At 45.3% G+C, this 27,623-nt stretch overlaps 1 protein-coding gene across 10 annotated transcripts in view; it reads left to right on the top strand.

The window, feature by feature from the left end:
- Positions 1-27,623, top strand: part of ccdc73 (coiled-coil domain containing 73) — a 254,155-nt gene that overhangs the window by 53,708 nt on the left and 172,824 nt on the right. For 6 of the 10 annotated variants that reach the window (XR_011596610.1, XR_011596609.1, XM_070899536.1 and 3 more), the window contains exons 2-3: positions 12,168-12,394; positions 12,623-12,781. The exons of 2 other annotated variants lie outside the window; for them this stretch is intronic. Coding sequence is in view for 6 of the 8 variants with exons in the window: in XM_070899536.1 (XP_070755637.1) it covers positions 12,623-12,781 (159 nt within the window). In the remaining 2 variants the exon portion in view is untranslated. Of the gene's footprint in view, positions 1-12,003; positions 12,118-12,167; positions 12,395-12,622; positions 12,782-26,809; positions 26,904-27,623 lie in introns of those variants that run through there. 2 more of the 10 variants (XM_070899537.1, XM_070899538.1) reach the window with 2 other exon arrangements.

Below are 27,623 nucleotides of genomic sequence, written 5' to 3'. Positions count from 1 at the left end.
CTTGATTTAACGTTTCAGCTGAAAGACAGCACCTCCAACAGTGCAGCACTCCCTCAGTACAGCACCGGAAGTGTCAGCCTAGATTTTTGTGCTCAAGTCCCTGGAGTCGGCGAGAGTGCTACCAACTGAGCCACAGTTGACAGTAAATTCCTTATGTTACTGCAGCAGAGCAGGTGACTGCTGGTCAATTGCCTGCTGGTCACAGGTCTTGTGTACCAAAGGCAGATCAATTGACCAACTAATTTAAACTGAATTTAAGATAATTCTGATGGATTACTGTGCCCATGGGTGCCTGTGTTCTGGGCCGACCCCGAATGGGTGCAGTTGGTGGAAACTCGGCATTCCGACATGGGGCGTGGCTGGAGGCTGCTTGTGGCGAAGGGGCTTTTGAAACAGTGTAAAAGATCGCAGAAACTCCAGGGCAAGGTGCTAATGAGCGTAACTCACGTGCGCTGTTATCTGACTCCACACTCAAAATGTATCCTTTTTTTGCAAACTGTCTTCCAGGAGTGGAAGGAATAGAATGGCTGAGTCATTTCAGTATGAAAGTACTTCATTCACTGGAATGCATGTTACGCTATGGATCATCTGAACATAATTGCTAGGTTTAAATATAGTAAGGTGAATGTTATGAAGTGCTTATGGGGCAACACTTTGGTGATCTGAAACTTGTTTTTAGTTATGCTGTAGTCACCACACGATAGGATCATGAAAGAAACACCATTTGGTCTAGTCTCTAATCACATGCAGTGTGAGATGGCATGTAGCACTTATTTGACTGGATGTAGTCCATTCCAGAATAATAAGGATGGGGATACTTTTGGATTTGAGCAACAATGATATTTAAATGTTGTGGAAGTATTGTTCTGCCCTTCAAGCAAAACGCAAAATGTTCAAACTGAATCTTCATTTACATTTTAGTTCTCAATCATATGCTATGAAATCAGATTGATGCAGTTTATTCCAGAAGCAATGCCCAGTGTCCAATAGACCAGGGTTCACAGTATCAGAATAAGGGGTTGGATTGAAATGAGGAGAAACTTCTTCATTCAGACGGTGGTGAATCTTTGGAATTCTCTAGCCCAGAGGGCTGTGGAGGCTCATTCATTGAGTATATTCAAGGCAGGGATCAATAGATTTTTGAATATTAAGGGAATCAAGGGATATGGGGATCGTGCAAGAAAGTGGAGTTGAGGTAGAAGATCAGCCATGATCTTATTGAATGGCGGAGCAGGCTCGAGGGGCCGAATGGCCTACTCCTGCTCCTAATTCTTATGCTCTTGTGTTCTTTTTCTGTCAAGAAGCTATGTTTAGGCTTGAGCAAACTGCACTTGAGCATTAACCTATATTCCTGTTTGCCTTGCTAGATAATATTTTAGAACCATGCAGTATTTTGTAAATTGGTATTAATCTAGAACAATTTTAGCAAAATTAGATCAAAGATTAGCAGAAAAAATACTTCAGAGAAAGTGGCTGAAATGCAGCAAGTTTTACAGAACACCTTTGAAAAATGTTTTCAATGGCTTTTAAAAGTTGAATCTAAGCTTTACAAATTGATGGAAATGGGAACTGCACCAGGAAGGTGCATTCTGATTGTTGAATAATTCTGAAGTTTCCTTTCTCTGTGGGGATAAGACTCCCCATGACACTTCCCACCAACTTACTCTGAGATGAGTAACTTGTTTGAGTATTTCAGTGTGAACCTACATCCTAATGTTCTACAAAACATCTATTGGTACAATACGTGACTGTATATATTTGATAACTTCAAAAATAAATTGAGAATTACAGAGACAATTGAAAATATTGTATAAAATAATTTAGAAAATTAGAATTGTGTTGAATAAATAATTTTTGTTGTGTAATTGATAACTATCAGCAGTTAGTTACTATACGAATGTCAGCGTGTGATTCTTCCAGAGTGCTTTAAAAAAAATACCATTGCATATTAGCTCAAATTTTGAATAATTTGCATGTTGCTGTGATTCTTTTGTGCAAACGACCATTGCATGTCATTTATACATCAGTGCTGCTTACTTATGAAATAATTCTTAGTGTGCTGCTCAGTATGTATCAATTTTGAGAATCACGGATATAAAACCATCTAGAAAGATCGCATTAAGTTGAACATTTTAAACTAAACTATCCAAAATGTAATAGCTTTATTGGTGACAGTTCATAAATACAGACTTGCTTAATTTTTAAAATAAATTACAGATGTCCTGATCTTTGGAAAGTAAGGGATTACACATGCCTTTTGCTGTTGCTTACATTCAACTCCAGTGACAAATGAGTTTTTGCAATGCGATTAAATGCATATTAGTGTTTGCCCAAGGCACTTGATTATTATCATCTTTATTTTCATTACATTGTTACTGTAAGGCCATATAATTCATAAAGATAATACAGAAATCACTTTGTTACTGCTAGAAATAATTCTGCTTTATGGATGATGTCCTTTTAATTTTTCCTTTCATGGATTATAAAATTGGTTAATATCCACTGAACTGAACCAGTGGAGAAGCAAATAAAGATGTTGGCCTCGGGTCACAGTGTCATTTGTGATACTGGCAAATTCTTACAGGCTCATTTATCCCTGTACATGATTGATAACGTTATGGGTTAAATGGAGAATGGTGTGCTTCCATTAAAGGATCATCTCTAGTGAAGACCTCCCACTTAAAAGTCAGGCATGGCAACATCTGTGATGAGAAGACAAGAGACTATCTACAGGTCAAATTAAATAACTTAAATAATTTAACTGGAATGACAGTGTAATTTGTCCATTCTGTGTTATTACCTTGACCCCTATCAGACTTGTAGGCCACCTTGCATCCCACCCCAGGGTGTTTAAGATGCAATTTTTTTTAATAAATAAAAGTTCAAGATTAGGCATTTACAGCATTCAGTGCTGTGAAAAAAGGTCTGAAGAAAAATTGAGTATTAAGCAGTAATATTCCTTTAACTATAGCTGAGAGCAAGTTTTTAAAGTTGTGGCATTTAAAAAGATATATATTGGGCATATTTAAACTTGCCATAGTTGTGGAATAAAAACGACTGGCCAGTGTTTCTGCCTCAACCACCACCACTTTAAAATAAGGTAACAGTTGTGAAAAACAACTGCTGCCGTGTTTGACTTTGTAACAGTCGTTGCACATCAGAAGTGATGCATTTGAGGTGGTCCTAAATGATGAGGTGTCATAAATGCAAGCATACATGCGCGTGTCCGTCTGATTCATTTGAGAGCTCTCGTACCTTTTGAGTCTGAATGTAATGGGTTCAAGTCCCATACCAGAACTGTCCAGTATTGAGGGAATGCTAAACTGTCAGATGAACTAAAACTAAGGTCCCATTTGCCTGTTCATGTGTACATTAGGGCAAAAGTGGAAGAAGAGCAGGGAGTTTTGGGGGCTAGATTGTGCCCTTTGTGCCTGGGGAATGCCCGTTGATTCGGGATTCTGCCGTCTTCAATGCTGACCTGGGATTTCTGAGGATTCTCCAATTAGTGTTAGCCTTGCATAACAATGTAAACGAGGCAGGAGGAGCTGTTCCTAGGCTCTTGTTTAACCTAAGGCATCCAAGAAATATGGCACTGGAACTTGTGCTGGGACCCTCCAGATTGGAGGGACTGTGGTGGCTCTAGGATCACTCGGAAACAAGGAGGCATGAAGGTATTTTCTTTCATTCCTCGCCCCCTATCTCAAAAATAGTCTTCTTCAGCATTGACAGCTCCAGTGCTTGTAGTGAAGAGCGTATCTTCCCTTAGGCCTGCAGCGATGCTGCTGCCATTCCCTGATCTCAGTGCAAGGGCCAGGGCTCTGTTCGGAGGTGAGCTTGTGCCTGTAGGGCACCTGGTTCAGGAAACGAGTGCATTCCTCCTCAGAGGCATAGTGCACCTTTGGTACTCTGTGCTTATTGGGCACTCAGTGGGAGCCCTGATGGGAACATTGTCCCTGTGACCTCCTGGCCAAAATTCCCCTCTCAACCAGCACTACCAAAAAATAGAAGAAAGACTTGGATTTATATAATGCCTTTCATGACCACCGGACATCTCAAAGTGCTTTACAGCCAATTAAGTACTTTTGGAGTGTAGTCACTGCTGTAATGTAGGAATCGCGGCAGCCAATTTGCGCATAGCAAGCTCCCACAAGCAGCCATGTGATAATGACCAGATAATCTGTTTGTGATGTCGATTGAGGGATAAATATTGGCCATGAGATGGTGGATAACTCCCCTGCTCTTCTTTAAAATAGTGCCATGGGATCTTTTACGTCCACCTGAGGAGGCAGACGGGGCCTTGGTTTAACGTCTCATCCGAAAGATGGCACCTCCAACAGTGCAGCGCTCCCTCAGCACTGCACTGGAGCGTTAGCCTAGATTTTTGTGCTCAAGCCCCTGGAGTGAGACTTGAACCCACAACCTTCTGACTCAGAGGTGAGGGTGTTACCCACTGAGCCACAGCTGACACCGAGCTGAATGTGTCTGCAACGGTTTGGGATTCTCTGACCATGTTTTCACAGAAAGGATTTAGACATGAGCCATGCTAAAATGTATAACTTGAGCTCATCCAAAACTTTGCTGCTATATCCTAACTTGCGCCCAGTCCCGTTCACCCATTATCCCTCTGCTTGCTGACCTACATTGGTTCCCGATCCAGCAACGCCTCAATTTTAAAATTCTCATATTTGTTTTCAAATCCAGCGATAACCTCGCCCCTGCTTATCTCTGTAACCTCCTCCAGCCCCACAACCTTCCGAGTTCTTTGCGCTCCTCCAATTCTGGCCTCTTCCGCACCCCTAATTTTAATCGCTCCACCATTGGTAACCGTGCCTTCAGCTGCCTCGGCCCTAGGCTCTGGAATTCCCTCCCTAAACCTCTAAACCTCTCAACCTCTCAACCTCTCTCTCCTCCTTTTAAGACGCTACTGAAAACCTAACTTTTTGACCAAGCTTGAAGCCTAATATCTCGTTATGTGGCTCGGCGTCAAATTTTATTTGATAATGCTCCTGTGAAGTGCCTTGGGACATTTTACTACATTAAAGGTGCTATATAAATGCAAGTTATTATTGCTGCTGTTAGCTTCCAGCAAAAGCTTGTCTAAAAGAAGTTAGCTTCTTGAGACGGGTCTATAGTGAGTTGTGGATTGGTCGGCAGTTGATTTGTAATTACAGCTGGAGATAAGTTCTCCCCCGGCCCCAAACAATGGATCATTTGTTAGCCATGTCTGTTTATTCAGAGAGACACTTTGCACCTTGGTGTTGGAAACCATCTTTTTCTCACTATTGGGGCTGTGAGAGTCTTCAAAACATTATTTAAAAAATCAGAACATTAGGCAACCGGGCACCATAAGGCTGTGAACAAATGTTCGCTGTAAGCTGCATAGCTGCGCAGCTGTCTGGTGGTCCTGTGCAGCCTGTGACTGGCTTTTCCAGTGTTAAGTTTTGCGCATGCATGAAACTGGATGTGCTGCGCACCCAAACAAATTAGGGGGAACACTGCTGTGAACTTCATTGGAACAGGAAATGGAGAGTATGTGCTTTTAAGGGTGTGTGCTAGACAATCCACTAGAGTGGGCTAGCAACAATAACAACACTTGTATTTTTATAGAGCCTTTAACCTAGTGAAACGTCCCAAGACGCTTCACAGGAGTATTATGAGATTTAAAATTTGACACCAAGCTGCATAAGGAGAAATTAGGGCAGGTGAATAAAAGCTTGGTCAAAGAGGTAAGTTAGTTGTGTGTTCTTTATTTTTGTACATGAGCAGAAGTTGTACCAAGTCTCTCTCATTGTACTCTGTTTTAACTCTGTGGAATAAAGCAGTTTACAAATTGAACCTCGTCTAGTCGGTCCTCCTTCGGAGAAATTGAAGGAATGCGTCCGAGTAATATGCAGTGATCTAGTGCGGAACACAAGGAAGTTTGTAGAGCGAGTAGATGTGGGGCAGTGGGAGCCGGCTTGTGTTGTAAGCAGGTGATTAGACCGTGTGAAAGGGAGTGACTGACACCAGTGGATCTGAGTAACTGTCTGTGACAGAACTATATTTGTAACATTTCTGTTGTGGGATGTTTGGTGCAAAATGGTTGCTATGTTTACCAACAGAACAAAAGAAACTCCCCTCTGAAATTAATTCACTGTGCGAAGTGCTTTGGCGATATGATATTGTTTTATATAAACACATGTATTACATTAAATGTAACATTGAAATTCACTGGTTATTATAGGAACACAATGAGCTTAATGAGAACGGTGAAGCAGTTTCTTTCCCCTACTTCATCCTGACCGATAGGTGCCAAAATCACTGCTTATTGCACCTAATGTTTGCTTCAAAAGTCACTTTTTATAAAACAAAAATCAAGTGTAGCAAATATCAAGTTATTTTAACACAGTTACTAATTCAGATACAAAAACAGTGCATAATTTACAAATTTGATAGATTTGTTTGGTTTGGAGATTTTTCATCAGTTGGTGCTGACTCTTGCTGGGTTACAGTCCCATGCATACTGGCAACTCACTGAAGTGTATGAGGCTGAGTCTCTATCAATCATAAAACATCACATTCACATTTGGTCCTGTCTTCGACTGACATGCGTACACTTTCCCAGCATGGGTCACTGAGCAACATTTAGGAGGGGGAAGACTCGTTGACTTTCCCTCCCCCCCAGGAGCACAGGCTAATTGTAGCACTTCTATCACTACGTTAACTCAGCACAAACAGGGCAATCAACTTAGGATTGTTTGGTCCTTTTGGTCTTTATGTTTTAATACCACACTGTGAGATCCATTTACCCACTGGAACATCTGTGTGGGGGGAGGTGGCTGTTCCAAATTGGGGCATTTTAAATCATATTGTGAAAACAGCCACAATAGAATCATAGAAATTTAGGGCACAGAAGTAGGCCATTCAGCCCATCGTGTCTGCCGGCTGAAAAAGCTGTCCAGCCTAATCCCACTTTACAGCTCTTGGTCCATAGCCCTGTAGGTTACAGTACTTCAACTGCGTATCCAAGTCATTTTAAAATGTGATTCGGGTTTCTGCCTCTACCAATCTTTGGGCAGTAATTTTCAGACCCGCGCTGGGTGAAAAAAGAATAGTACATATTTAGACTACAGACTTCACATATATGCTATTTATTTGTGTTTTATTTACATATATCTTATCTCTGCATTTATGTTTTGTACCTCAGAGGTAAAAATAACTTTTGTAATATGTATACAGGTACTTGATGAGAGTAATGTGCTGTTTTGCAAAAGTCAGGTGAACCTAATAAAACCAAAACATTTTCCTGCAAGTTTTATAGGCCTAGGTGACAAGTGCAATGAGATGTTCCCATCAACCACACTGTTTATGCAACTGGTGCCCCTAATTCTTTGTGTAGTTGCTAATTAACTTTTGACTTCAGCCTGAATTCTGCCAGCATCAATAAGTTGATTATTTTCTCACTCTGCTATGTAATGTGCACATTAGTAATCACTTACAGCACGTTTTCCACCTCAGTGGCTGTTTGCTACTGTCGTAAGTGGTTGAAGCAGTAAAACAAAAGACAGAAGGGCATGGAAGTGGAGTTGTGTCCATGATCAGATCAGCCATGATCTTATTAAACGGTGGAACAGGCTTGAGGGGCCAAATGACCTACTCTTGCTCCTATTTCTTATGTTCTTAGAAAGATATGCAAGCAAAGAGTTTGGTGTTTCTTGATGGTGTGGACAGGAGTTAATTTCTTAACAAAAAAATATGTGACTAATATCTTCAATGCAAAACAATCTTTATATACATTGATCTGAAGTCTGTAATTGATAAGCAGTATTTTCCTACCTAAACAACTTAAAAATAGCTATAATCACCTGAATTTAGAACATTACTAAAAGCACAGGCCAGGTTCACAGCTAAACATCACAAACATGCTCGAAACTTAAGACCACATGTGAGCAATGCCAGGGGAGATGCACTAGTCTAGATCAACATTTTTAGAATGTCTGTGACACTTCAGATGTCATTTCATGCTGGCGTTTTCTGACTTGGAGCTAGAAATTTACAAGCACCCCGCCCAAACAAACAGCAATTAAACTCTGATTGCCCTCAGGCTGTGTTTACTTACAACCATTAGACTGTTTTATGCCTTAAAAGCGCAAGTCAATTTAGCAGCAGTATAATAGTGTTACGTGCTGTAATGCTCCCGTCATAAAACACCATGTCATCTGACCATGTACAGTAGACACCTCAAATCGCTAGAGAAATACCACCAACGATGTTTCCTCAAGATCCTACAAATCCCCTGGGAGGATAGACGCACCAACGTCGGCGTCCTTGACCAGGCCAACATCCCCAGCATTGAAGCACTGACCACACTTGATCAGCTCCACTGGGCAGGCCACATTGTCGCATGCCAGACATGAGACTCCCAAAGCAAGCACTCTACTCGGAACTCCTTCATGGCAAACGAGCCAAAGGTGGGCAGAGGAAATATTACAAGGACACCCTCAAAGCCTCCCTGATAAAGTGCAGCATCCCCACTGACACCTGGGAGTCCCTGGCCAAAGACCGGCTGATGTGGAGGAAGTGCATCCGGGAGGGCGTTGAGCACCTAGAGTCTCATCGCCGAAAGCATGCAGAAATCAAGCGCAGGCAACAGAAAGAGCGTACGGCAAACCTGTCCCACCCACCCTTTCCCCTCAATGATTATCTGTCCCACCTGTGACAGGGACTGTGGTTATCGTATTGGACTGTTCAGCCACCTAAGGGCACTTTTGTGCAAGTCGACCAAAAGTGGGTGTTATTTCCAGCGTGGGCAGTAAATATGGGTTTTGAGATCACCGGATTATCGCCCATTTCCAAAACTTTAACTTTCCATTTATAAAATGGGCATTACCGCGAGCGATCTGAAATGGGCGCTAGCGTTAAAAATGTTTGACCTCCTGCCGTAAAGTGTTGCCGACCATAGCAACGGCATGGCAACGTTCATTTCCTGAGTTTCAGGAGGTCAGGGGTCAGCATTACATGTGCAGAAGAGGAGACAGAGAGAGGGAGCCGAGAGGGACTGAAAGCGTGTGTGGGTGTGGTGTGTGCTTGTTTGGCTGTTGTGGGAGGCAGGAGGGAGACTCACCAGCAGCAAAAAGCCTACTAAGCATCAAGAAGATAGTTGGCACCGCGTTTTTGTCCAGCAAATAATATATAACATGGAAGGGATAGAGGAGGCCCTGGAGCTGGTAGCCAGGAACACTGGTGGCAGAGAACTCCCAGTAGTCCTGGAGCGCGGCACTGCACCCCAAGGTGCCCCACCCTTATTACCAACGACACATGAGAGCCAGGAGGAAGATCTTGCGCCTGGCTCGGAGCACGTTCCCACCTCAGGACCGTCCTCTCCCATATCCATCCAAGCAGCGGTTCTGCCGTCATCCCCCTGCAATGAAGCGGCGCCTGAGGAGCTCCTCGGCCAGACGTCTTGGAGTCAGAAGGGGAAGGGGTAGAGGTGGGGAGGAGAAGCGGGGTTGGGGCGGGGAAGGAAAGTGAGGTGCATGGCCGCAGGTGTTGTCTGGGGCATATTTTTAGGTTGCTGGTGCTATTTTGGTGGGAGGGTCGGGGCAAGGGGCGAGGGGGCTACCTTGTTGCTTTGCATTTGTGTTCTGTTTTGCTGGAAATTGAGACCATTGTAATGATGTAAATGTGAAAAATTTGTTGTGGGGTGGGGTGTTTTTTACAGTTATATTCATGATTTCAGACAAATGGTCAGACTAAATGTTTTTTCTTCAACATAACCTTGTTGCGCATTGTCTCAGATAGCTGCACCATCACACACTGGTGATTCCTTAACATGAAAGTGTATAATTACACTTAACTTGAATCAACTTAAACTTTAGCTGTCACCAAGATGATGCACACCATTGATGTATGACCTTCACACCCAGCAATGTTGCAGCTTTGTAAATAACAAAAACGTTCTTTCAAGCAAAGCGCTCATTTATGAGCTGCTGACGTAAGAGTCTAGAGGGGGGAGCGGGGGCATGGTTTCAGCATCAGCCTGATTGTCTGGCCCGAGGTCAGCATCCACCTCCTCGTTCTCCTCTTCCTCTCTCTCCTGAGGTGGACTGTCAGACCCTTCTGCCAATTCTGGTCCTCTCCTGATAGCCAAGTTGTGCAGCATGGAGCACACCACCACAAATTGAGCTACCTGCTCAGGGTGGTATTGGAGCTCACCTCCTGAGTGATCCAGGCACCTAATGCGCTGCTTAAGCACTCCAATGATTTTCTTGACGATATCGCGAGTAGATCTGTGGCTCTCGTTGTATCGCTTCTCGGCTTCGGTGTGGGTGTCATGCAGGGGGGATCATCAGCCGGGTGGCGAGGCCATATCCTTTGTCACCAAGCATCCAGCATTGACCTTGTGGCTGACTGGTAAACATGTCAGATACAGCACTCTCACGCTAGATGTGAGCATCATGGATGCTGCCCGGAAATTTAGCATTCACTGCCATCATAATTTACTGGTGGTTGACAACGAATTGCATATTCAGGGAGTGGAATCCCTTGTGGTTCCTAAAAGCCTCTGGATCCTGAAAAGGTGCCCGCATCGCGATGTGCGTACAGTCTATTGCTCCCTGCACCTTGGGGAAGTTAGCAATTTGGTAATATCCTAAAACCCTCTCAGTCTGAGCCTCCCAGGGAAGCTGATGAAATCCTGCGTGCATACAGAGCTTCAGTGACCTGTCTAATGCAGCAATGTGTGGCGTGCTGAGATATAGCGCAAATGTCGCCAGCTGAGGCCTGAAAGGAACCCGATGCATAGAACGAAAGTGCCGTGGTGACCTTTACCTTGACGGACAGTGCGGTCCTGACGGTGCTGCCAGGTTGCACATCTCCCCTGATGAGCTGGCATATCTCACTGATAACTTCCTTGTGGAAGCCCAGCCTCCTAAGGCAGGTGGTGTCGGACAAGTTGAGGTAAGACTGCTTCTCCCTGTAAGTGCGGGGGGTGTAACATTTGGTCCTCCTCATTGGTCTGGCACATCTTACATTGGGCGCATCATGCTGTCGAATGTACTTTCTTCCATCTTGAATCTGCAGCATGTGCGTAGTCATCAAGACAGGCTGAGAAATGACAGGCCCTATTCCAATAGCTATCAGTATTACACCGATTGTTCACAAACAATAAACGTCCCCACGAAGACACCTAAAGTAAATTCCAGTCATCCACAGTATGAAAAGATGTTTGTTCAGATGTTCACATCACCTTAAAAGACCTCCAGAGTACATCCAAACTCCCCCGAAGTTGAAGCAGAGCAGCCTTTTAAATGATACAACCTGCGATTTAGAAAATGGCGTCCATACCGCTGTGATTAGTTCAGGTCAGTTCAACTTTTTCACAACGGTTTTTTAGGCGAGCGATATTGTCGGTGAGATGTGTGTGAGGTGCCGAAAGTAACCCTGGTTGATTTTCTGAGCGTTAGTTTCGGCAAATGTGATCTTTACGACAAAAAACAGTGGCCGGACTGTATTATTAAATCTTGGCATTAGTTACGTGCCGAAAGTAACGCTGGGCGATATTATGGGCATTGGTTTCACCCATTCTGATCTATCCGCCCAAAAAAAGTGGGCGGGCGGTATTATTTTTTATCGGCGTTACGTACATGCCGAAAGTAATGCTCGGTGATAAGTGACCGAGAAATGGGTGTTACTTTTGTGGCTAAATGAGCGATATATGGGCGTTACACCTCATTTTAGCGTTAAAATGGACGTTAAATGGGCGGTATGCATGCAAAAATAATGGAAAGTCTAGCCCCATATCATCTGACCTCCTGTTGCACTACATAGAAGAAAGAAAATTTCAGCTTCTACCTGTTTGTTTATTCTGCTGACATACCTAGGAGTATTTTGGCATGCCACTTTTGAACCTTAGAACTAGTTTCTGAGGTAGTAACTGAAAAATTCCCTTTGTCAATAATAAAGCAATGAGCTTTAAGAATATGGTCAATGTGAATTTTTTTCATCCTTTGTTATCTCCTGTAGCATTTCAAAGAATAGAATTTTTATACCAGTGATGTTTGGTTGGATTCAAAGATAGCAGAAGACAACGCTGAATAGAAGAGAGCAGGGAATTTGATCCTGTATTCCAGCGCCAAGGTACATGTATATCCTGTGCTTCTCATTATAAACTTTTTTTTTGTTTTCAGGCGTATCTTCTTCCAGTTTTCTTAAATTAAGAAATCAAAGTAAAAGAAACAGGAAAGTTGTGAAGGTGCAGAAATGTAGGCTATGGAATTCTCCAGTAACATTGGCCCGGAATTTGCGGTGGGTAGTGACACCGAACGAAGAACCTTCGCCGCTGTCACCCTTTGAAACTGACCGCACCTTCAGGATTTAGCACATGTGCATCCTAATGCGGAAATCCTGACAAGAGGTCAGTCATTCACTACTCCGACACTGGCTGCGCTGTAATTTTCAAACTGTAATTGTGAACCTTGGGTAGATTTTTTTTTCTCCGCAAAAAAATGTGCTTTAATTATCGCAGAACATTACTGAAGAGGTTTGGCATTTGGCATTGCCTTTTAGTATAAGATAACGAAGTTGCAAAATAGTCTGAATTATTTTAAAAATCACTATTGGAAAAATCTTTCTTGTTGCATAGATGGACATCAAAATGACTAGAGTCTCAAAAGACTCAAAGGCTGGATTATGTATCGCAGATGACTTTCAGAACTCTGCTACAGCTGCACTTAGGCCTGTTCAGCAGCTAGAATTTAAAACTAGCCTTCTTGAAGTGGTCGAGGAACTTCGTATCCGTCGTGTGAGTGGAGCATTTTGGTTTCAGTATCTTTCATTCATCTTTCCCTGTAAGGCAAAAAGTTGGATTTAAAATGAAGCCTGTAACTAATTTCCAGTTTTTGTTTCAAATTCTTTGACAGTAACTAATTTATGGGCTCAATGTGTAACAAATTTATAATATAAATAAAGCACTAAATTAGAGTACCCTGTATTTATCTGCAATGTGTATGCTTTTATATATATATATTTAAAAAAAAATATATATATATATTAGGCGAGAGCCAAAAGTAGAATTTATGGTCTGCACCAAATATTTTAGAAACATAGAAACATAGAAAATAGGTGCAGGAGTAGGCCATTCGGCCCTTCGAGCCTGCACCGCCATTCAGTGAGTTCATGGCTGAACATGCAACTTCAGTACCCCATTCCTGCTTTCTCGCCATACCCCTTGATCCCCCTAGTAGTAAGGACTTCATCTAACTCCTTTTTGAATATATTTAATGAATTGGCCTCAACAACTTTCTGGGGTAGAGAATTCCACAGGTTCACCACTCTCTGGGTGAAGAAGTTTCTCCTCATCTCGGTCCTAAATGGCTTACCCCTTATCCTTAGACTGTGTCCCCTGGTTCTGGACTTCCCCAACATTGGGAACATTCTTCCTGCATCTAACCTGTCTAAACCCATCAGAATTTTAAACGTTTCTATGAGGTCCCCTTTCATTCTTCTGAACTCCAGTGAATACAAGCCCAGTTGATCCAGTCTTTCTTGATAGGTCAGTCCCGCCATCCCGGGAATCAGTCTGGTGAACCTTCGCTGCACTCCCTCAATAGCAAGAATGTCCTTCCTCAGGTTAGGAGACCAAAACTGTACACAATACTCCAGGTGTGGCCTCACCAAGGCCCTGTACAACTGTAGCAATACTTTCCTGCCCCTGTACTCAAATCCCCTCGCTATGAAGGCCAACATGCCATTTGCTTTCTTAACCGCCTGCTGTACCTGCATGCCAACCTTCAATGACTGATGTACCATGACACCCAGGTCTCGTTGCACCTCCCCTTTTCCTAATCTGTCACCATTCAGATAATAGTCTGTGTCTCTGTTTTTACCACCAAAGTGGATAACCTCACATTTATCCACATTATACATCATCTGCCATGCATTTGCCCACTCACATAACTTATCCAAGTCGCTCTGCAGCCTCATAGCATCCTCCTCGCAGCTCACACTGCCACCCAACTTAGTGTCATCCGCAAATTTGGAGATACTACATTTAATCCCCTCGTCTAAATCATAAACAGCTGGGGCCCCAGCACAGAACCTTGCGGTACCCCACTAGTCACTGCCTGCCATTCTGAAAAGTCCCCATTTAGTCCTACTCTTTGCTTCCTGTCTGACAACCAGTTCTCAATCCATGTCAGCACACTACCCCCAATCCCATGTGCTTTAACTTTGCACATTAATCTCTTGTGTGGGACCTTGTCGAAAGCCTTCTGAAAGTCCAAATATACCACATCAACTGGTTCTCCCTTGTCCACTCTACTGGAAACATCCTCAAAAAATTCCAGAAGATTTGTCAAGCATGATTTCCCTTTCACAAATTCATGCTGACTTGGACCTATCATGTCACCTCTTTCCAAATGCGCTGCTATGACATCCTTAATAATTGATTTCATCATTTTACCCACTACTGATATAATTCCCTGTTTTCTCTCTCCCTCCTTTTTTTAAAAAGTGGGGTTACATTGGCTACCCTCCATTCGATAGGAACTGATCCAGAGTCAATGGAATGTTGGAAAATGACTGTCAATGCATCCGCTATTTCCAAGGCCACCTCTTTAAGTACTCTGGGATGCAGTCCATCAGGCCATGGGGATTTATCGGCCTTCAATCCCATCAATTTCCACGACACAATTTCCCGACTAATAAGGATTTCCCTCAGTTCCTCCTTCTTACTAGACCCTCTGACCCCTTTTATATCCGGAAGGTTGTTTGTGTCCTCCTTAGTGAATACCGAACCAAAGTACTTGTTCAATTGGTCCGCCATTTCTTTGTTCCCCGTTATGACTTCCCCTGATTCTGACTGCAGGGGACCTACGTTTGTCTTTACTAACCCTTTTCTCTTTACATATGTATAGAAACTTTTGCAATCCGTCTTAATGTTCCCTGCAAGCTTCTTCTCGTACTCCATTTTCCCTGCCCTAATCAAACCCTTTGTCCTCCTCTGCTGAGTTCTAAATTTCTCCCAGTCCCCGGGTTCGCTGCTATTTCTGGCCAATTTGTATGCCACTTCCTTGACTTTAATACTATCCCTGATTTCCCTTGATAGCCACGGTTGAGCCACCTTCCCTTTTTTATTTTTACGCCAGACAGGAATGTACAGTTGTTGTAGTTCATCCATGCGGTCTCTAAATGTCTGTCGTTGCCCATCCACAGTCAACCCCTTAAGTATCATTCCCCAATCTATCCCAGCCAATTCACGCCTCATACCTTCAAAGTTAGCCTTCTTTAAGTTCTGGACCATGGTCTCTGAATTAACTGTTTCATTCTCCATCCTAATGCAGAATTCCACCATATTATGGTGACTCTTCCCCAAGGGGCCTCTTACAATGAGATTGCTAATTAATCCTCTCTCATTACACAACACCCAGTCTAAGATGGCCTCCCCCCTAGTTGGTTCCTCGACATATTGGTCTAGAAAACCATCCCTTATGCACACCAGGAAATCCTCCTCCACCATATTGCTTCCAGTTTGGTTAGCCCATTCTATGTGCATATTAAAGTCACCCGTTATAACTGCTGCACCTTTATTGCATGTACCTCTAATTTCCTGTTTGATGCCCTCCCCAACATCACTACTACTGTTTGGAGGTCTGTACACAACTCCCACTAACGTTTTTTGCCCTTTGGTGTTCTGCAGCTTTACCCATATAGATTTCACATCATCCAAGCTAATGTCCTTCCTAACTATTGCATTAATCTCCTCCTTAACCAGCAATGCTACCCCACCTCCTTTTCCTTTTATTCTATCCTTCCTGAATGTTGAATACCCCTGGATGTTGAGTTCCCAGCCCTGATCATCCTGGAGCCACGTCTCTGTAATCCCAATCACATCATATTTGTTAACATCTATTTGCACAGTTAATTCATCCACCTTATTACGGATACTCCCTGCATTAAGACACAAAGCCTTCAGGCTTGTTTTTTTAACACCCTTTGTCCTTTTGGAATTTTGCTGTACAGTGGCCCTTTTTGTTCTTTGCCTTGGGGTTCTCTGCCCTCCACTTTTACTCATCTCCTTTCTGTCCTTTGCTTTTGTCTCCTTTTTGTTTCCCTCTGTCTCCCTGCATTGGTTCCCATCCCCCTGCCATATTAGTTTAACTCCTCCCCAACAGCACTAGCAAACACTCCCCCTAGGACATTGGTTCCGGTCCTGCCCAGGTGCAGACCGTCTGGTTTGTACTGGTCCCACCTCCCCCAGAACCGGTTCCAATGCCCCAGGAATTTGAATCCCTCCCTGCTGCACCACTGCTCAAACCACGTATTCATCTGCGCTATCCTGTGATTCCTACTCTGCCTAGCACGTGGCACTGGTAGCAATCCCGAGATTACTACTTTAGAGGTCCTACTTTTTAATTTAGCTCCTAGCTCCTTAAATTCGTTTCGTAGGACTTCATCCCTTTTTTTACCTATGTCGTTGGTACCAATGTGCACCAAGACAACTGGCTGTTCTCCCTCCCTTTTTTGAATGTCCTGCACCCGCTCCGAGACATCCTTGACCCTTGCACCAGGAAGGCAACATACCATCCTGGAGTCTCGGTTGCGGCCGCAGAAACGCCTATCTATTCCCCTTACAATTGAATCCCCTATCACTATCGCTCTCCCACTCTTTTTCCTGTCCTTCTGTTCAACAGAGCCAGCCACGGTGCCATGAACTTGGCTGCTGCTGCCCTCCCCTGATGAGTCATCCCCCCCCCCCCCCCCCAACAGTACCCAAAGCAGTGTATCTGTTTTACAGGGGGATGACCACAGGGGACCCCTGCACTACCTTCCTTGCACTGCTCTTCCTGCTGGTCTTTCATTCCCTATCTGGCTGTGGACCCTTTACCTGCGGTACGACCAACTCCTACACATGCTACTCACATCATTCTCAGCATCATGGATGCTCCAGAGTGAATCCACCCTCAGCTCCAACTCTGCAATGCGGTCCGTCAGGAGCTGGAGGCGGATACACTTCCCGCACACGTAGTCGTCAGGAACACTGGTGTCGTCCCTGAGTTCCCACATGGCACAGGAGGAGCATAACACGTGACCGAGCTGTCCTGCCATGACTTAACCCTTCGATAAGCAACAACAATGCTAAAGTTTACTCACTGTTATATAAGGTAAAAAAGAAAAACTACTCACCAATCACCAGCCAATCACTTACCCACTTGGCTGTGACGTCACCTTTCTGTTTCTTTCTACTACTTTTTTGCCTTCTCCCTGTAGCTGCACAAGTACGCCTTTTATAGGCCTCTCGCCGACCCTGGAACTCACGCCTCTCCACGCACCTCCGACGCTGCCCCTGACTGCTGCCGCGTTGGGCCTTTATAGACCTCTCGCCGACCCTGGAACTCGCGCCTCTCCACGCACCTCCGACGCTGCTCCCGACTGCCGCCGCGTTGGGCCTTAAAAGGACTCTCGCCGACCCTGGAACTCACGCCTCTCCACGCACCTCCGACGCTGCCCCTGACTGCTGCCGCGTTGGGCCTTTATAGACCTCTCGCCGACCCTGGAACTCGCGCCTCTCCACGCACCTCCGACGCTGCTCCCGACTGCCGCCGCGTTGGGCCTTAAAAGGACTCTCGCCGACCCTGGAACTCACGCCTCTCCACGCACCTCCGACGCTGCCCCTGACTGCTGCCGCGTTGGGCCTTTATAGACCTCTCGCCGACCCTGGAACTCGCGCCTCTCCACGCACCTCCGACGCTGCTCCCGACTGCCGCCGCGTTGGGCCTTAAAAGGACTCTCGCCGACCCTGGAACTCACGCCTCTCCACGCACCTCCGACGCTGCCCCTGACTGCTGCCGCGTTGGGCCTTTATAGGCCTCTCACCGACCCTGGAACTCACGCCTCTCCACGCACCTCCGACGCTGCTCCCGACTGCCGCCGCGTTGGGCCTTAAAAGGACTCTCGCCGACCCTGGAACTCATGCCTCTCCACGCACCTCCTCGACGCTGCTCCCGACTGCCGCCGCGTTGGGCCTTTATAGGCCTCTCGCTGACCCCGGATGAGTGTTATCTTTATTTCTTGTGTCCATTTATATTTCTTGCTTTCATTGCTTCTTGGTTTAGTGTCAGCCGTGGCTTGGTGGATAGCACTCGCGCCACTGAGTCTGAAGGTTATGAATTCAAGCCCCACTCCAGATACTTGAGCATAAAATCTAGGCTGACACTCCAGTGCTGCACTGTGAAAAGTGCCGTCCTTTGGATGAGATATTAAAACCGAGGCCCCGTCTGCCTTCTCGGGTAGAGTTAAAAGATCCCATTGCACTGTTCGAAGAAGAACAGGGGAGTTTTCCCTGGTGTCCTGGCCACTATTTGTCCCTCAACCAACGCTAGTAAAACAGATTATCTGATCGTTATCACATTGCTGTTAGGGGGAGCTTACTGTGTGCAAATTGGCTGCCGCATTTTCTACACTACATTTGTGACTACACGTTGTAGTGTCCTTAGATGCTCTAACAATGGCCTAAGTTTCCGGTTCTGGCGAAAACGGCGCACCTCCGAGACTTACGTGACCTGCCTGGGCTCGAAGATACGCCGGAATTTTCTTCAGCAATTCTCTGGTCCTCCTGGAGCGTGGTGTGGCGCAGCGTAGTCTCCCTGGGGCGGAGCAAGCCGATCGCAGCCTGCAGGGGGGTGGGGCTAGGCATCAGCCTCCTTGTCAGTGCCGGCAGTGTTGCGCAGGCGCGTTGGAGCATGCGCGCCTGTGCAATGGCTCGGGGGAGCGTGGCTACCGGGGTGGGGAGGGGGAGTAGCTTGGCTACTGGGGTGGGGAGGGGGAGGAGCGTGGCTACCGAGGTGGGGAGGGGGGGGGAGTGTGGCTACCGAGGTAGGGAGGGGGGGGGAGCGTGGCTACTGAGGTGGGGAGGGGGGGGAGCGTGGCTACCGAGGTGGGGAGGGGGGGGAGCGTGGCTACCGGGGTGGGGAGGGGGAGGAGCGTGGCTACCGGGGTGGGGAGGGGGAGGAGCGTGGCTACCGGGGTGGGGAGGGGGAGGAGCGTGGCTACCGAGGTGTGGAGGGGGGGGGGGAGCGTGGCTACCGAGGTGGGGAGGGGGGGGAGCGTGGCTACCGGGGTGGGGAGGGGGAGGAGCGTGGCTACCGAGGTGTGGAGGGGGGGGGGAGCGTGGCTACCGGAGAGGGGGGGACGGGGATGTGGCAACAGGGATGGGGGGGAGCATGGCAACAGGGATGGAGGGGGAGCATGGGTACCGGGGTGGGGAGGGGGGTACCTGCAACTTGCCAGCCCAAGCTAGTATCTGGCCCAGGTCCAGCCAGAAGCAGGTATGGAGTGTTCTATTAGTGGAGGAGTTTTGAATGGAGGTGAACACTCTAAAAATCATCAGCGAACAGCACCATTTAGTGAGATGATAAAAGAAAAGTAATTAATGATGCAGCTGAAGATGATTGGGCCAAGGACTCTGTCCTGAGGAACACTTTCAGCGGTGTCCTGGGGGCACGATTGGCCTCCTATAACCAGGATCATTTTCCTTTGTATCGGGGACGACTCTAACCACTGGAAGGGTTCCCCATTAATCTCAATTAGTTTAATGCCGTCTTGATGTACAAGGCCCATACTCTCACCTCTGCTCAAGTCATTCAGCTCTTCCATCTATGTCTGCACCGAGACTAAGACAAGATCAGAACGGAGCATTGGCGAACAGATTATTAGTGAGTAGGTGTCGTTTGATGTCCCAATGACAGAGCATTCAAAGTATTTTGAGACGGAATGTTGTGACCCACTCCAATCCCAGGTTCCATTTGCACGCTTATGTACAAGTGAATCTCCCGTAATATTGCTCATGGTCAGTTGGCTGATGTGCTGTTCTATAAGGATAGGAATATTATAGCACTCAATGTCCAATGTATTATTCTGCTGCTGAGAAGAAAGCATGACCCTTTAATGGCCAAAAAATCTAATTGTTTCTAAATAAACACACAGTCGAAGGTCAGTTAGAGTTTAATTATTGTTTGGTCAGGGAACTTTGCAGATTGGATAGTGCTCATCTGATTCATCTGCAGGATTAAAATAATTAGCAAAAGAGCCAGAGGGGAGATGAGGAGAATTTATTTTGCGCGGCGAGTTGTGTATGATCTGAAAGAAGAAATAGGAGCAGGAGTAGGCCATTTGGCTCCTCGAGCATGCTCCGCCATTTAATATGGCTGATCTGGTCATGGACTCTGCTCTTCTTCCCTGCCCGTTCCCCATAACCCTTTATTCCTTTATCACTCAAAAATCTGCCTATCTCCATCGTAAATATATTCATTGACCCAGCCTCCACAGCTCTCTGGGGCAGAGAATTCCACAGATTTACAACCCTCTGAGAGGAGCAATTCCTCCTCATCTCAGTTTTAAATGGGTGGCCCCTTATTCTGAGAAATGCACTGCTTGAAAGGGTGGTGGAAGTAGATTCAATAGTAACTTTCAAAAGAGAATTGAATATATATTTGAAAAAGAAAAAAATTGCAGGGCAGGAAAGTGGGACTAATTGGACAGCTCTTTCAAAGAGCTAGCATGGGCACAATGGGAAGGATGGTCTCCTTCTGTGCTGTATTAAAGTTGTACCTCTCCAGTCCAGCACCCTTGGGACCTGACCGGTGCTGGACCAGAGAATTTTCCGGACCACGCGAGGTCACGCCGGCCCTAGCATTGTCAGCAGGTTAACTTTGATGGCCGGGGGGCAGTGCTGTGTGATGGGGTCAGGTTAGTGGAGGATCTTTGTCTGATGTTTAGTGTAAGGCCCCTGCTTTCGTACGCCTTGGTGAAGGTGTTGCCCATGGCTTGGAGTTCGGCTTCTGAGTGTGTGCAGACGCATGTGTCGTCCGCGTACTGTAGTTCGATGACAGAGGATGGGACGGCCTTGGATCTAGCCTGGAGGTGGCGAAGGTTGAACAGGTTCCCATTGGTTCTATAGTTTAGTTGCATTCCAGTTTGTTGATAGAGATGAAGCATTGCAGCAAGGAAGATCGAGAAAAGTTGGACAAAGTGGACCATTTTCCATACCTCCGTAGCCTACTATCGGCAAGGGCAGACATTGATGACGAGTCCAACATCGCCTCCAGTGTGCCAGCGCAGCCTTCGGTCGCCTGAGGAAGAGAGTGTTTGAAGACTAGGACCTCAAATCTGGCACCAAATCTTATGGTCTACAGGGCAGTAATGATACCTGCCCTCCTATATGGCTCAGAGACATGGACCATATACATCAGACATTTCAAAGCACTGGAGAAGTACCAACAATGCTGCCTCCGCAAGATCCTGCAAGTCCACTGGGAGGATAGACGCACCAACGTCAGTGTTCTTGCTCAGGCCAACATCCCTCGCATCGAAGCACTGACCACACTCGACCAGCTCCGTTGGGCGGGCCACATCGTCTACATACCCGACACGAGACTCCCAAAGCAAGCGCTCTACTTGGAACTCCTACACGGCAAGCGAACCCCAGGTAGGCAGAGAAAACGTTTCAAGGACACCCTCAAAGCTTCCTTGATAAAGTGCAACATGGCACCTGGGAATTCCTGGCCCAAGACTGCCCAAAGTGGAGGAAGAGCCTCCGGGAGGGCGCTGAGCACCTTGAGTCTCATCACCGAGAGCATGCAGAAATCAAGCACAGATAGCGGAAGGAGCTTGCGGCAAACCAAACTCCCCACCCACCCTTTCCTTCAACCACTGTCTTCCCCACCTGTGACAGAGACTGTAATTCCCATATTGGACTGTACAGCCACTGTACAGCAAGTCTTCCTCGATTTTGTAAAACTGTGGAGAGTCCATGTTGAATATCTGGTTTGTAGAATAATATACTATGATAACAATTTGTGATCCTTTGTTTTTTAATGTGTTCATCAAGTTGAGTAATTTTTAAAGAGTATGGAGAGTAAGAAAGACGACAGGGAAAGGATGATTGCTGTCTTTATACAGATCCCTATATGCGATAAAGCTCTTGGGTGCCCACGAAAGCCGATTCCTCTAAACGGCCCAGACAACAACCAAAACAAAACAGGCTGAAAGCTGCCACAGATCTGGGGCACAAACGCCTGTGAGCTGGTGACCAGCCCTCGGGTCCAGTGCCATCGTTGCTGTCCCCTCTCAACAACACCCGCCCTGAGCTGCCAATCACCTTTGTGATGTTGGACTTGGAGGCCGGATGGAAATCATTTTTACACATGAAATTGGCGAATGGTTTCTCCATGTTGACGGGAACTGCTTCACAGCCGTCATGCTTGAAAATGGGATTGGGATTAGGAGGAACAGCGGGTTCCCATAGGGACGGAACGAGGCACGTCAGAACGGGCGGGTGCACTGCCGAATCAGAGAGGAGGTGAGGGCTCGACCGGGTGTCAGGTGAGAGGATCTTAGCATTTATTTAACTGGGTACTGCTGTCAACACCGCTGACAACGACCTGGCCGCATTCTGCGCATGCACGGCGCAGAAGCCTACTGCACAACATTTCTCAGGCCCAGCTTTGGCGCCTCAATCAACTGCCACGTTCCTCGCTCCCTCTCCACGCCGACCTGACCAAGGAGAGAACGTCGGAGGCAGCGGGGGAGAAGAGTAGCAGCCAGCCCAGGACACAACGCGGATTGCGACCCCCCCCGCCGGGAATGATGCCGGAGATGTTGCCGGATCAAAGAGTCCCAGACTGGAGAGGTACCACCTGTATTCTCTGATTCTAGGTCATAAGCATCCAATATTAAAAACAAATGCAATATCTGCATACTTCAGATATACATTGACGGTGGAAACATACTAGCTATGTACACATCATACATAGCCAGTGAAATGTTTTGCATGGTTGGGTGGGTTCATAATAGATTGCAGACCAGTTCAAAGTTACAACGGTCATTAAAATTGAGTGTAGCTTATACTGGGTACAGGTGGCTCCTCCTTCTCAGTGATAATAGCATAGCATCTCTTAAGCTTTATTGGGGTGGGAATTTGAAGTTGCTTTTTAAAGTAGCACATTTCTTTCTTTCTTGTGCTTTTTTGACAGAGACATTGAAGTGCCTCCTATTCAAAATACTCCCCTTAGACTTTCCTTCCCTTGAATCCCAGACATTAAAATCAGTTTTCTACTCATAACATTTTCTCTCCCTCTGTTTATCTACCTTTTTTGAGAGATACATTAATTTATCTTCCAGCCTGAAACACATGAGTTATATGGGTGGTGCTAGTCTGTGGTGTATTTACGATAGGCCACCAGTCCTCCCCATTCCCGTTTCTCATGCACAACTAGTTTCAACAAATAGGCCGTGCTCAGTAATTAATCAGTGTCTAGCCCGCTCATTGAGAATAGGTTGATTCTCAATGAGAAATGGGCTTAATCCTCAAAATGTCAATAAAGTGGTAACAGTACTTGAATTATTTCATTTCTGCCCAGTGATTAAAAAAAGCACAGAGGTACTGCAAAAAGCCTGACCAATTCCACATAAGTCAGTTCTACTCCTGCAAATGATTTCATGTTCACCCTGATGTATGAAGAGTTCTTTGAATGCCAAACTTAATGAAGTACAGACGTTTCCTATTACCTGGCCTTTAGCTGGCATCTTGTGCACTATTATCAGAATGTTCTGTGAAACTTTTATTTTTGCTGAACAACATCAAGAAAGTTTTACTTGGACCTGAATGGTTGACCTTATAAAATACAAAGTAGAAATTGTTCATCGTGAGTTTAAGATCAGTTATAATATCATATGCAAAAAAGACCAGCATAAATTAAAGCAGTTTTATAGGATTTTGTCAACTTTCTTCCTCATAAAATGTAGAAAAAGCATCTTAAGGGTTGCTGTTATCAATATGATTTATATTTTTGTAAAACGATCATGTTTTTACAACTGATGTTGTGTTGCCAAGAAATCTTCTTAAGCTTACCCTTTGTTTCACCTTTTTTGCTGGGGCATTCTGTGATATCCCAATCAGCGTATCAAAACAGAGGAGGCTGTGAAGTATGAAAACTATTTGGCTTAGAGTCATGAGAAAGGGAAGATTGTTATTTTGTAGGAGGTAGATTATGAGCTTGTAGAAAATAGTAAAAGTACCTAACAGCAGTTTAAAAAAAAAACTTTCTTGACCTAAGTCAGCTACAGTCTGTCCCTAAATTTGTTCAGGGTCAAGAAGCAGAAATCTCTCCAATCAAAACATTCTGCTTCGAAAATAACTTCTTGCAACAAATAAAAATGTACTGGCTGTTTGGGGGAGTTATTACTGCATAGTAGATTATCCATTGTCTGTTTGGTCTGCTGTTAGCATGAAGCACCCAAATCCTTTCATGTAGTCAGACATTTACTGACCTGACACCTTCTAGTTAGTTGTGTTCCTTAGGCCATATTTGATCACTTGCAGAGCGAGGAGGATAAACTCACCGATTTACTCTGCATGTAGCATTACTTAGGTTCTGATACAGAATTTGTAATGTAGGGGAACATTTCACGATATTCGACTTGCAGTCTTCCTTGCTTGTTTTACTTGTTAACACAAGGATATTTTATCATCATCATAGGCAGTCCCTCAAAATCGAGGAAGACTTGCTTCCACTCTAAAAGTGAGTTCTCAGGTGGCTGTACAAGTCACTGCGGGAATTACAGTCTCTAATAGGTGGGTCAGACAGTGGTTGAAGGAAAGGGTGGGTGGGGAGCCTGATTTGCCGTACGCTCCTTCCACTATCTGTGCTTGGTTTCTGCATGCTCTCGGTGACGAGATTCGAGGTGCTCAGTGCCCTCTCGGATGCTCTTCCTCCACTTTGGACAGTCTTGGGCCAGGGATTCCCAGGTGCCGGTGGGGATGTTACATTTTATCAAGGAGGCTTTGAGGGTGTCCTTGAAACGTTTCCTCTGCCCACCTGGGGCTCGCTTGCCGTGTAGGACCTCATGCATGACCTCATCTCTCTTATCTGGAAGGAGGAGAGCATGCCAGGAGATCTCAGAGATGCCGTAATCGTGACCATCTTCAAAAAAGGGGACATCCGACTGCGGTAACTACAGAGGAATCTCCCTGCTGTCGGCCACTGGGAAAGTCATTGCAAGAATCCTACTCAACCGTCTTCTCCCTGTGGCTGAAGAGCTCCTCCCAGAATCACAATGCTGATTCCGTCCACTAAGGCTTCCAACTGACATGATCTTCACTGCGCGACAACTACAAGAGAAATGCAGTGAATAGCATCAACCCTTGTACATGGCCGCCTTTGACCTCACAAAAGCCTTTGACACTGTCAACCATGAGGGACTATGGAGCATCCTCCTCCGTTTCGGCTGTCCCCAAAAGTTTGTCACCATCCTCCGCCTGCTCCACAACGAAGGATGTTTTACTGAATGAGTGATCCCTCAGGCTAGATTTTTCTTCGCACCAATTTTGCTCTGGATCAGGGTCTAGGTAGAATTTCTACCAACAATTTGCATTTATACAGCGCCTTTAACATAGTAAATTGCCCCAGGGGACTATACAGGCGCTTAATCCAACAAAAACTGACACTGAGCCAAAGAAGGAGCCATTGGGCTAGGTGACCAAATGCTTGGTCAAAGAGTTAGGTTTTGAGCCGCATCTTAAAGGAGGAGAGACCATTGGCGAGACAAAGGTTCTGGGTGGGAATTCCAGAGCTCAGGGGTTAGATGGCTGAAGGTACGGCCACAAAATTGTGGGCGAAGGAAGTTGGGGATGCACAACAGACCGGAGTTGGAGGAACACCGATCTTGGACTGTTGCAGGGCTGGAGGAGATTACAGAGATAGTGAGGGGGCGAGGCTGTAGAGGGATTTGAACATGAGGATGAGAATTTTAAAATCAAGGCATGGGTGGACCTGGAGTGAGTGACCTGCTGCTTGACATTTCCCACCGCACCCACTGCAGTTCCAGGGGAGAGGAGCCAACTTGAAGGGAGCAGAAGCTCTTTAAGATCTAATGTCATGATTTATTATAGGACTCTGGCTGAGCTAAGCCCTAAAGAAGCGTTTTAAGGGCTTGCCCCAAATATGTAATGTGCAAGTGCAGCTTGTGGTTGTTCATTTACTGAGGATTCTTGGTTTTCCCTTTTCTCCCTTTTGTTTTTTTGCTGCCCTTACCACTAATTTGGCTGAGATTGACTGACTGTGGAGAACTGTATCCATCAACCCATTTCACCATTGATCTGTCATGTCCATTATTGAAAATTTATGGAAGCTGTTAATATCACTGTTATCTGATGGGAAGTTCATATATATATTTTGAAAGACCAAATTTAAATTTGCAAATGAGCCTCAAACATTTGAATACCCCAGTGCACTGTGACAGAGTTGTATTTTAGAGAGGTCTGTTATTTTCAGTGAAATTTGGTGACTGAAAATAGAGGACGGGGAAGTTAATACAGATTTTGTCCATTTCTACCCCAAATCACAATGTTTCATCGCATTTGGCTCGACTACACTTTCGGTGCAACCAAAAATATTTTGCAGGATCAAATGATGACCCATTTGCAGATCGTGTATGTCTATATATTATTGCAAACCTGTGAAGCACTTAAAGGTCTAGTGTCAAAACATCAATTAAAAAAAGTATTTGATGGGGAATTTTTATGAAGTAACTTTCAATTAAGTTGCTTTTCTGTAGTGGTTGAATTATTTTAGCTCCACCATTTTATAAACAACTTGGCCAGTTACAATAGATACCTCATTATCCTTTTATGTGAGTAAAGGAAAAATAACCGGCATCATGTGTCTCAGGAAGTCCCAGAGCACTTTGCAGTTTTTGTGTGCAGCAAGATCCCAACAAAAGCAATGAGATGATTATCCAGTTAATCTGTTTTTTAGTGATTCTTGGTTGAAGGAAGAATATTGATCACACTCCAGAAGAACGCTCTTGTTTTTTCCATGGGATCTTTTAACATCCACACAAAGAGGCAGACACAACCCCATTCAAAGGTCTGTACTTGTAACTGTGCAGTCCTCCTTCGATACTGTACTGGTGTTGATCTGGGTTATATGTTCAAGTCTGGTCGGTTTAAGAATAAAGTGTCTCTTTTTCATTGAAGTTGGAACAAATTAGTCAAAAGGGTGAATTCAGATTTTGCACAAGGTTCGTAGACAACAGAATGGCCCGTAATTTGTGGTCAGTGGCGAATCAAAGGCATAAGAAGTAAGCTTCCCACAAAGCTCTCACGACCTCTGTGGCGAGACGTTCAGCTTTTCCAACGCAAGTTAATGGGGAAGCCCTAACGCGAGCTGCTGTGATGTCTAAGCAGCCAATCAAAATGCAGAATTCTCACAGGCAGAGAACCAGGAAGTGGGAAAGCTCCTTTGATTCTAACTTTTTTTAAATAATAGAGCAAAACAAAGATTGGGGCTCTCAAGGGGAAAAGGCAAACCTGAAATCAAGATGAACAAACTTTTAAAAATGATTTTTTTAAGTTTCTGATAAATTTGACACTACACTAAATTAAAATTCGTTTTTCAGGGCCGCAGCCTTGGTTTAGCAGTCCCCACCGCTGTTCAATCCCCAGTTACACCAAATCAAAAGGGTCTAACTTTTAATGGGGTCTTTAACAGCATTATTACCGCGGAAGAGCCGCAGCCTGTGGAGGAGCAGGTGAATGACAGACCGCAACTTCAGGATTTACACGTTAGGCTGTGCATGCGCTAACT

This window comes from Pristiophorus japonicus, chromosome 14 (genome assembly GCF_044704955.1).
Source record: "Pristiophorus japonicus isolate sPriJap1 chromosome 14, sPriJap1.hap1, whole genome shotgun sequence".
NCBI lineage: Eukaryota > Metazoa > Chordata > Chondrichthyes > Pristiophoridae > Pristiophorus > Pristiophorus japonicus.
This window is presented reverse-complemented; position numbering and strand designations above follow the sequence as displayed.